This window comes from Poecilia mexicana, unplaced genomic scaffold (assembly GCF_051168715.1).
Source record: "Poecilia mexicana isolate PSO_F unplaced genomic scaffold, ASM5116871v1 scaffold_10, whole genome shotgun sequence".
Lineage (NCBI taxonomy): Eukaryota > Metazoa > Chordata > Actinopteri > Cyprinodontiformes > Poeciliidae > Poecilia > Poecilia mexicana.
This window is the reverse complement of record NW_028263379.1, coordinates 19,196,959-19,208,985: the sequence shown is the minus strand read 5'-3', so window position 1 is coordinate 19,208,985 and position 12,027 is coordinate 19,196,959. Positions and strand designations below refer to the sequence as shown.

The 12,027-nt window shown below is 40.1% G+C and overlaps 1 protein-coding gene across 1 annotated transcript; it reads left to right on the top strand.

The window, feature by feature from the left end:
- The first annotated feature begins 7,796 nt into the window (after positions 1-7,796).
- On the top strand, positions 7,797-12,017 carry tlx3a (T cell leukemia homeobox 3a). The gene is made up of 3 exons (XM_015001300.2): positions 7,797-9,105; positions 10,152-10,389; positions 10,878-12,017. The coding sequence occupies exons 1-3, from the start codon at positions 8,679-8,681 to the stop codon at positions 11,059-11,061; spliced, it is 849 nt and encodes a 282-aa protein (XP_014856786.1). The 5' UTR covers positions 7,797-8,678; the 3' UTR covers positions 11,062-12,017.
- Positions 12,018-12,027: the final 10 nt, after the last annotated feature.

The following is a 12,027-nucleotide window of genomic DNA, read 5'->3' as shown; positions in this document are numbered from 1 at the left end:
TCATATTCGTCTTTCGCTCCTTCTGTTTTTTTTAAGCGTCTCTCTGGTGAGGGGACAGCTGCTGGCTACATGAAAACCATTCATCATTGCATCTTTACTGTAAAATTATTGACAGAAAGGAGCTTCAGCCGGTATATTGGCTGCACTGTCTACAAGTCTGGGATTGAAGATATAGAAAACTTTTGATTTGAGCCAGCCAACTACAAACCGTTTTAGGTGGCTTGGCTAAAACGAGAGCGGATAGAAGATATTTCCGCCAAATAAAGTGATCAAAGTCTGCCTACCATTTGTCCATGACTGTTCCTCTGTAAAAACCCCACCTCTTTCCTCTTCCTCTCCTTCTACACATTGCCGTCTCCATCTGTTGGCCCATTGCACTCGTCCGTCCACTAGCCCCCACTCTCTCCCTTACTCGTTTCCTCTCATCCTCTGCTCCTCTCTGGCCTTCCAGCCCGGAGGGAGGTAAGGTGATCTCCCCGTGCTGCTGTAAGTGACTGGTATTAGTCTCCTTCTCTGTCTGTCTGTTTGATCCCGGCACTAATGACTCCACAGGGACTAAGGGTCTGATAATGGGAAATCAATATAGAGAATAGCACTCTGGAGTGGCCTCACTTAGCTCTCGCTCTTTCACGCCTCTCAGCAAAGCGCCTCCGAGTATTCCTGTGTGTGGGAGCAGTGTGCGCAGGAAATCAGTTTACATACACGACCTTGCAAAAGTGTTCATATCCCCCAAACAGTTCACGTTTTGTCACATTATGACCTCAAGCTTCAATGTATTTTCTAGGATTTTATGTCACAGTTCAACACAAAACAGTACATATTTGTGTAGAAGCAAAACAGTGAATAGTACCATAGTATGATCCTTCCACCACCAATGTTTGGGGATGGTATTTTTAGACAATTAGGACAAATTCATACCTTCTAAAACTCTATTTTATTAATCATTATTTGTACCAGCCTGCTAGCACATGCAAGCAGATATGATGTGACCACACTGACTGTGCATTCCTACAGCAACAATGCAAATATACAAGACAATACTAAAAACTATACATGAGTGTATGAATGCTAGTGAGATCTTGATCGTTTAAAAACAAACACAGAATATGTGCAAATCTCTATAGTTTTCCATCATCTATGATTTTGTACATATAATAGCAACAGATAGTCCCACCTTAGCTGGAATCACTGCATCTCCTCCAGAGGTACCATGATGCAGTAGGTTGGTTGATGCTCTGCTTGACGCTCTCCTTGACCAGTTTATGCGGACATCTTTGGCTTGGTTTTCAGTTGTGCCGTATATTTCCATTTTCAAATGATGTTCACAAGATGCTCTTCATTTAAAGCGTAGCATTTCTGTTGCAATCCAGCTGCTCGTTTACACGTCTCCCCTGATCGGAGTCTCTCACACGGGCACTTTTAAAAATCAGGTCTCAAGAGTTAAATTTTTTGTTTAACGCCCCCGCAGTGGAAAAACTCCGCAGGCACAAGCGAAGCACGCACGGCTGCCGCGTTTATTTTACGCATCCACATGCAGGTAAAAACACAATGAAACATTCTTTAGCATTGTGCTATATTGTGATACTAAACTTATTTAGTTTAGCACAATTTCTGATAAGAAACATAAGTCTTAAATGAGCACTTCGTCCATAGGAGAAGGAGACGGGTTACTGAGGTAGAAGCTAAGGGTCAAAAGCTCGTGTGCATTCCACAACACGCTAAAGTCACAGCGCCATCTAGTGGCCTGGCATGACAAAGCCACAGCTGAGTCAAGATATTGATTTCCCCAAAACATCAGAAAATACAGACAGTTTCCAGGCACCGGTGCCTGGAAACTGTCTGTATTTTCTTCTTGTTTTTAAGTTCTAAAAACAAGAAGAAGAAAAAAACAAACTCAGAGGCCTTAACAGAACTGCTGTATTTATAATGAAATTGAATTATACGTAGGTCAACTGAGGTGATGTCTGATGGCAATCGCTCACTCTGAAGTTTATTCAAGGTTGTCATAGACAACGGGCGCTGAATATGAATGCAAACCAAATTTTTACATCTTTATTTGAAAAAAATTACAATTACTTTTGCTTCTGGTTCACAATCATATCATAGCACTGCTACACCTCAAAATAATATGAGCTGTAGTTAAAAATTTTTGTGTCTACTAAATGTAAAAATTTGTTTTAGGAGTATGAAAACTGATGCAAGGCACTGTGCATAAGTCTGACTGAAGCATTTCTGCTTGACTTGTGCAGCTTTTGTGACAGTTTAGATTAAGACTGTGGATCAAACCGCAGTTAATGACATATTTGAAGTCAGCTGGTTTTTGAAAAGCATGTGACTGTGTGTATCTGTGTGCCTAATCGGTCGCACTGTGCCTGGGGGAAGACAGGTGGAGCTGGTGGCATGAGACTCCCCCCTCCTCAAACAAAAAAATAAAAAGAGGAAAAAAAAAAAACCTAACCCTTAGGGGCCAGAAGGCCCAGCAAAGCAGGAGACTGGAGTAGGTTTCTCTGCCAGGCACCAAAGCATCATAGCTGGTAGCAGCTGGTCCTCCGCTCCTCCTCCCCCCTCCCTCTTTCCCCCTGCATGAGCACCCTGCAGGCAAGGCAACAGGAGGGGTGAGGAGGTCAAGAGGCAGCAGAGAATGGGCAACATGCAGCATAATCGCCTTTTATGAAGTGGGGAGGACACAAGCAGAGGGGAGACGGGGCTTGCAGCTCTGACACAATGCAGCTGACTACAAGCAGTAATGAATTAACACATTAGCTCCACGACTGGGGCGTTCGGGAGTAATCAGCTGCTCTTAAACACAAACCCTGCCTCCAAAGCACCTCTCTCAGAGATAAATCACTCATATGCAATTAAAGCAATAACAAACTAATTGATTACATCAGTCATTTTGTCAGCAGGATATCTGCGAATGCTTTTCCGTGTTGGATCGATGACTTAAAAGCAGAGAAACTTTTACTTAGCACTCACAGCCTGATAACACAAAGGTTAACTCACCCACAAATAGGAAGAGACAACTCTGAGGGGAATCCTTGTGTCCAAACTCAAACCATGTGTTCAATTATCATCATCCCTAAATGATCATCAGTAATGCTTTAACTCTTTCCTTCACATCCCAGACTCAGCCATCCTGATTCTGCTTTCGTCCATCCCTATAATTTACCTCAGTGTGGTTGCCTGTACTTCCTTTTTTTTTTTTTTTTTTTTTTTTTTGCTGTCTTCCTCTTCTCCCTCCCTCCATGACTTTTAACCAGCGTGAAGAGGCAGCCATGCATTCAACCATCAGACAGATGAACATGGTCTGAGCTCTCACGCAGAGAAGAAGCATATTCTTCCTCATGAGCAGCCAGAATGCGATGTGAAGTGAAACAAATACCCATCAGGGAATATTTGAATGTGAATATGTGCAAAGACCCCACAATTAAAAAAAAAAAAAAAAAAAAAAAAAATCTGTTTTTACAATAAGCTGCTGCAACATATTGAGCGCTAAACTTTTGCTGTCATCTGTCTTTTAGAGAGGAATAAAATATATCTCCTCCAATAAAGAGACTCTTTAGGGACTGTAACCTTCATATCTGGTAATTAAAATCCTTTAATATCTTCCAGGCGAAATAAGTGACATTTACAGTGACATTTTAGGTGTTTTTTTCCCCCTGCTTTTTAACTGTCTGTCACATGAATTGTGTCCATGCGTGCGGAGCAGCACACCAGTCTTTTAGTAGCAGCCGAGGAAAGACACTTGATGAACTGTTGTGGTCTTTGATATGGGTGATAAGGCTCTCCACTCAGGGCACCATTTTAAAAGGAAATATGTCAATTCGCACACAATGTGGGTTTTGTTTTGCTTTTTTACTTGTCAGTGAGGAAGCAAGAGCACCCATCCCCCGTCACGGCACAACTTCCAAGTAAAATATAGCTGTACACTGGGTAACATTTGTTAATCTTGGAAACTTATAATGATTGTACTAAACTGAACTGTTCTATGCAGAAATAAATCTTAAGACATTATATGAGATTTCTGTATTTTTTTATAACTAACACTTTTTCTATAAAACCCACAAAAAAAAAGTTATTCCTGTATCTTTCTGGCATGAGAAACACATTGAGGTAATTCTTTGGAAGCATTTCACTAGCAAATAACATACACACACACACACACACACACACACACACACACACACACACACACTTACACATACACACACACATATATATGTATATATATTTGTTCTTAAAGTTTCTTAAAAGTTACATAAAATATTATATCTCAACTTATTTTTTCCTCAAATACTGTTTGAGTGAGAGGTCATGTGTTTCGGGGGGAGTTGGTGTCCAGGGTGGCATTCATGCAAGAACCGCCACTGATGATGATGATGATAGTCCTGTCCGGTCCCTGATGGGGGATCCCATTGCTCTCTCCTCATCCAACAATCCCACTGAGCATGTCAATATGAAACACTATCCCTCCTTCACCGAGGGTTGTCCGTCCCACCCATTAAAGACAGGCTTATGTTAATGCGAGGAGCTTATGTCTCCGTGAGAAAAAGATGGAGAAATTAGTAAATCACTGTTTCCTATCACGCTTTTCAGCCGATTTGTATGACTTTTGCTGGACGAGTCGAAGGGAAGTTGGACAGTGAAGCTTTTGTTTGCCCAAGTTTAAAAAATTCACAGCTTTTTAAATGCTGTCATATGGCCGATGCAAGTGTCTTAATACTACCTATATTAAATAGTTTAAATATTTCATAAGGGCGGGTTTTTAGAGCGAGGGAGGGGAAATCGTTAGCTGCGGTAAAGTTTCATTAACTGGTCCCCATTTCGCTGCGAGGCAAACTCATCTCCTCTTATTGTAATAAAACAATCTCTGTCTTTCTCCCGGTGCCGCTCTCCGCTCGTCTCCCTCTCCCTCCTTCTCTTTTACATCATAATAATACACTACATCCCCCTTAAATGCACTATTACTTACCGCTGCCTTTTCATATTGTAACATCACGGGCACTTTAGCGACAATATAAAAGCGTGTCATTCATTATTCAGAGGCAGCCGGCCTCGTCCCCTCCTTTTAAAAAGTCAGGCGCTCCGCTGAAATTGATAACGGCGAGGAGACGCGCAATAAAAACGCAGCCCCCGGGTACCGAGCTGCAGCCCAAAACCCCCCGATTATGCAGATCAAGTGGTAATTTCTCAAACAAATCGCACTCTTTCACTCTTTTGTTGTCGCTTCTTTTTGGGACTTTTGGAATCAGGGTGTCAGCTTTTATATTGCCTCTGGAAAGAAAGAAAGAAAAAAAAACTAGAAAGGAGGATTGATGTCTGTGCAATTGTTCATGCGGGCTGCAGCTTTTAAGAAACTAAATATTTTTGGTCTGAACGAGATGACCTTAAGACTGGCTTAGCGCCGAATGTACTTTTGGGGCTTTTCTGGGCTGGCGCTCTCCTCACTATTAATAAATCCATATGAGGTGTCAGGACGTGAGCTGTGGAGCTTCATGGTGAGGTGAAATATGACGTTTCGACATCTCTGGATTGTAACAGATTACCAACACCAATCTTCTTCAGTGAATGGGACACCTTGTGTGTGGTCACTAACAAAATACAATAATTCTTCATGTTTGGAAAAAGCAGGTATTCGGTGAAGGCGAATTCATCCTAAAGGTAATTTCCCTAGATAAATAAACATAAAAATAATAAATAAACACACACGTCGAAAATGAATATGTTTGGATATAAAATATGTACTTTCATGCCTTTGATCGCTGGATATGAAAAACGCTCACCTGACATCACGGGGTGAAAAATACAGACTGATTTGAATGGAGGATTTGTTTGTAATATTTTTTCTTAACATCAATCCAATGTATTTATTGTCGATTTTTACTTTTATTGTAACACATTATTAGATTCTTAATGGACAACACACTTTGGAGTCCTGTTTTTTTTTTCTTAGAATATTTTTTTGTCTTGTTTTTACACATTTTTATCCATCTGAACTGTTTTATTTTGCTCTTTGGTTCTAGGTTTGCTTCCTCCCTCTTAGCAACACCAGCTGTAGATCATCAGCCTCTGGCGACCTACTGATTGTGATCGCCTTCCTTTGCATGTTTATTTACTTTTTCAAAAGCAAAACCAGGTTTCTAATCGTTCAGAGTGTCAGAACTGTAAACCCAGTTTACATTATAGGATCTGCGTTTCCATGCTGTTGTTCCATGCATTTTCTTTCTAATACAAGTATAATAAACCCAAAATGTTGCAGTTTCTATACGGATACGTATTTTAAAAAATGTTTTTATGAATACTTTATAACCTTCAGATGGATGTGAAACACACTCACCCAGCAATAAATGTACAGTGACAACAATGGAAATTTCCCAGGGAACGTCTGTAAAATCTACGTCGATTTTGTTTGATTTGTGGTTTATGGACTTTTTTTTAATCATTATTATTATTTTGTTGTAACACCTTGAAAATCTTTTTATCGGTACAGTTCAAGTTTTGTGTCTTTTCTTCGAAATAAAAGCACTGAAATCTTAATTTCGCTACATCATGATCCTTTGGTAAAGTTGATGGTGTTCGGCTACTCGTCTTTTATTATTATTATTATTATTATTATTATTATCTCAAACTAAATTCAGCGCACCAACTGTTCAACAAGTGTCGGGATCGTAACATATGACCAATTATGCCTAATACATTGTCGAGGAATGTTAGAATATGTTTTAATAAGCTACATGATTTAGCTGCAAGAGTCGTCGAGAGAAACATAAAATTGTCTAAAACGATGACAGCTTTAACAGACCAATTCTCCCCCATCAAAAGCCACCGGTGAGCTCACATATGGTCAGAGTGAAGCAGCCAACACTCTGACTCTGTCCATATTGCCAAACAAACACCTCGGGCCTTGTCCTATCCCATCATATTGCTTTATAACACTTTATTGTAAGAGGCAGGATGTGACTTTTTCAAAAGTATATATCTGATGTGAGGTATATTTATATTCCCATTTGAATTTGAAGAACATGGCCTCACATATTGCAGCTGAACGACAATATGCTTTGTCAATATTTTGAGGATTTAAAAAAAATTAATTATAAATACACTCAGTTAGATGTTTTTTTCCCCTTTGGTTGTAAAAAAATATTTGACAAAAAAGGAATAAAAACACAAAATGATCCGCGTTAATATAAAAAAAATATAGAGATTTCTTCTGCTTAAAATATTAAAAATAGAGTTAAGAGTCTGAACATGCAAATATGTGAGCCATCCGTTTGTTAAAGTGCTGTAATGTGATCGCTTAAAAAGCCACCTGCCGCATCCAAAGCCGATGCACATTTGTCTGTCCATGAGACAAGTTAGTGAAAATGAGATTAGCCGGTCACTTTGGGCGCCTGTTACATTGAATCTGAGCGCTTAGCAGCTTCCAGAGCCCGGACACTTTATCTGGAGTAGCCCGTGGCTTTCCCTTGTCAGGTCATTTAATGTGGTACTGGCTATCACGGGAACAAATAAGGCCGCGTAAAGGAAGTGTTTGCCAAGCTCAATGGGTGCTGCTCGTTTTCTGCCAGTGCTCAACACGCACCCTTTTTATTTCAAAGAGCAATGAAATGGTTTGTCTTGTGATCGAATAAAGGTGCGTAATTGCGCACTGGATTGCAATCAAAACGCATTTCTGATGTTCCTTTGTTCAAAAAAAAAACATGACAAAAACATTTCCGGCTACACGTTTAGCCTTGTAACATGATGAAATTAAAAACCTGCATTTATTCAACAGTTTAAACGACATTAAGGAGGAACGTTTTTTTTTTTCTTCTTTTTTTTTATCTGACGTGTTTTATTCATTTCAAGTCTGTCATGAAACATTCTGCACAAGTGATCTCTATCTTACAGTTTTAAAGCTACGAGACCGTTTTCTTGGGAGATTCTTATTCACGTATATATGTGAGATAATAGAGTCTGAAGATGTGTCAGAAAAAGCAAGAGGACAAATGAGGCTCAATGTATGTCTTGCTTGAAAAGCTCACATTATGACCAGTTCAGTCTAAAGGCAACAAAACTTATAAATGAGTGTTTTGGACACCGATATCAGAGGTAATAGTTTGTAATTTGTCGGAAATAATCACATTCATTTTAGTTCTTTAGTCTTTTTTTTTTTTTTTTTTTTTTTTAGTTAAAGCGCGCGTCTTCTTCTGTATTTATGTTGTTAAAGATCGTTAAATGAAACTCTGACTCACTCACAAGGCCTAAAGATGCGATATCTTACCATATATACATATAAAACACTATGACACTCGTGGTGATGGGAAATCTTGATTATTGTGCCAAAGCCTGGGCCTTCCCCTCTGCTGACATTCAATCAGTCATTCCGGTGCCAGCCAATGAAAGGTGTAGAGGGATGGAGGAGGACGGAGCTCCAAGACGGAGCGCTTTGACGCGCTGAGAGGAGAACAGAGCGTCACATCTCTCCAAACGCCCATCAAACTTTCGGCAGAGAGGACTCAGTGCTCCAGAGGAGGCCTGTTAGAGAGTACGCGCTGATTTTTTTTTTTTTTCTTGGACATGCCCAGCGATGGAGAGACTTTTCACGATGAATTTTGGTACAGTTTGACAACATTGTGATTCCCTTTTGAAAGCTCTTTCTCCACGTTTCCCCCATCCTTTCAGCGACCGAGCGAGGGATGGAGCAAGCACCAAGCGCGCCGAGTCCTCCTCCAAAACCAGTCAACCACGAACCCATCAGCTTCGGCATCGACCAGATTCTGGGAGCCGGTTCGGAGCCGGAGAGCGGGCGCACGCCGGGCAGACAGAGTGGATCGGATTTAAGCAACGGGGACGCCTATTATAGCTTAGGAAACCCGAGCGGTAACAACGCGCCCTCATACACGGCGCTGTCCATCTCCCTCTCTGGGATCATGCCTCCAGCGGATGCTTCGGGTTCGTACGGAGAGAACAGGAGCCTGGGCAGCCGGGGTGTGATACGAGTTCCCGCTCACAGACCTGTAACGGCCCCGGGACCCCCGGCACCTGTCCAGAGCGCTGTTCCCGGGTTTGGAGGATTGTGCTTCCCTTGGATAGGAAACAGGTTCGCCAAGGACAGAATATCAGGTAGGCCAGCTGGCAGACCTAATGGGATCCCCTCATTAATATTTGATCACGTTTAAAACGGCAATAACGGCTCCTTCACCAATATAACTACACGCAGCTGGTTGTTTCCACCCAAGAGGCAGGGCTTTGTTCATTATATGAACAGTTAAAAAAAATGAATTTACTTGTTTAAAGAATTGGGCACCAAAAGCCACAAGAAGAAATTATTATTCATAACATTAAACATCAACACGACTCAGCTCAATTCAACAAAAAATATTCATAGAGCAGCAGAAGCGCTGATATTTAATACAAATGAATGTACAATAAATGTATGCAAAAAGTGGCAAAATGGAAAGGTCCAAACTTACTTTAGACACTGCTCTGTGCTTCTGATTCAGGTTCATAGTTGGTTCAGTCTAGGATTTTACACATCAGATGAAAAGAGCAAAATTGAATAATTGAATATCAAGAAATCGATTTGAATAAAAATAATAACATCTTTCCCACAAAACAAATCGAAAAAATGTCTACTATGAGTATTAATACTGATAATAACACTGTACTACATAAAACCAGTGTTACCATGTGCTGAATTCAGCGTATAAAAAAAATTAAAAGTCAACAACATAGCATATAGAGAGGGAATGTTTAATGTTTCAATTGTTCTGAATTATGGTCCTGAATTATTGTTGTTGTAATTATAAATAATAGCTTATAAAAATAGCAAATGATCTAGAAGAGGCCAAAGTAGTTTCATTTAATTATTTTTCTCTAAAATGTATTGTTTATAACTCTAGTGTGTGTGTGTGTGTGTGTGTGTATATATATATATATATATATATATATATATATATATATATATATATATATATATATAAAAGCCCTGTTAGTTAACTTTTATCTTAATAAAGAGACCAGATAAATAGGAAGCTGTATGTAGTACAACATGGCGTACATGACGAGTGATCTTCGGCCTTGGACCTCATGAACCGAAGGAGTGTGTGTTACAATTTGTGAGTGTATTTCCTAGATTTTTCGCTCATCTTCTCCCTTCCGCCTTGCAGCGGCTCTGGTTCCTTTTGCAGTCACTCGGCGGATAGGTCACCCGTATCAGAACCGGACGCCTCCGAAGCGGAAAAAGCCCAGAACCTCCTTTTCCAGAGTCCAGATCTGCGAGCTGGAGAAGCGCTTCCACAGGCAGAAGTATCTGGCCAGCGCCGAGCGGGCGGCTCTGGCCAAGAGCCTGAAGATGACCGACGCGCAGGTCAAAACCTGGTTTCAGAACCGCAGAACCAAGTGGAGGTTGGTAGGAAACTTAAGACAGTATTGAAGTTGCTCTGTTTCGCCCCTGAGCTTGTGTATAACTATAATATTTACTTGTTTTTCCTTTTTCAAAAAAACAAAACAAAAAAAAACTAGCTTAATTTTATTTATTTCATGCAAACATAACTTTTCAAGAAATATTTATAACGGTTTAAGAAAGTTCTATCTATCTATCTATCTATCTATCTATCTATCTATCTATCTATCTATCTATCTATCTATCTATCTATCTATCTATCTATCTATCTATCTATCTATCTATCTATCTATCTATCTATCTATCTATCTATCTATCTATGAAACTTTGCAAACTTAGCTTAAGACAGATCCTTGGATTCCTTAAGCCTCGGGTTTATCAAACTGAAATTCATGGCCGAAGCATTCTGTCTTTCTCTGTGATCTTTAACGCCATTTGTTTCCCGTTGCAATGACTTCCTAAATGTTTTATTCCTCCTGTCGTCTTTCAGGAGACAAACAGCCGAGGAGAGGGAGGCGGAGCGTCAGCAGGCCAATCGCCTGATCCTACAGCTGCAGCAGTCCGCCCTCCAGAAGTCCCTGAGCGAATCCGCGGTGTCGGATCCACTGTGCGCCCATAACTCCTCCCTGTACGCTCTGCAGAACCTCCAGCCGTGGGCCGAGGACAGGGAATAGGGACAGATAAATTAAATGAAACCACTGGGACTTACTTTGATTCATGCTGTATGGAGGAGCAAATGTGACTTGAGACTGAAACATGGGTCCCGTCTATTTAAAGCAGAGGATTGTAGAACGGGACATGAAATTCTGGTGAGTGACGTGTACTCTGAAGCAGAAACTGTGGATTATTTTTGTTTTCCACCTTGGGTGGAAAAAAAATCAGAACTTTGCTAAACAAATTTGAAACAGACTGATTAAAAAAAATCTGCCACTCTATTTGTTCGCATATGCTTGCACTTATTCTGTTCATTGGAATAAGACGGGGAGGAAAATGTCTTGTATGCAGTTTGTATGAGGGATGTAATTAATGTCACACTGTAAAACATGAGATTATATTGTTTTATGAGTGTGCTTTCTCTTAACACCCATTTCTGGGTGCGTCGGCTCTGCAAAACGTGTCAAAGCAGAGACAAAAGCTGATATTGTTTCTCATCATTTTTTCATTTTTGTGGTGCTTTTTCAGGTCCCATTCATAAAGTACTTCTTTTTAATGCACTCTCACAGACCTGCACATGTAAACCTGCACATAGAAAAAGCAACACTTGGGCCAAACAAAAAGATGCCAAAAATATTGCATTTTGGGTGGAAAACGTGGTTTGAGCTGTAATAAAACGAAGACAGGCTTCAGGAAATAGGAAAATCTCACCCATGCTGTAAATTAAGATAATAAAGGGAGTGATGCATGCTCAGAGATGTTGCTAAAGTCTTTTCATATGCACATTATTATGTTTTTGAATTGAGCCAGAAAACTCTGTTTTGTACTTTCACTGTACATGTGTAAATAATATTATAAACTGTTGTTGTGATCTTTTGTTTTTCATTCTCGCTCCTTTTCTGGTGCACAAAAAAAAAAAAAAAGATTTTCAGGTTTTTAACTCTGTTATTATAATAAGGTAAAGAAGGTGGGGGAAGCAAGCATGT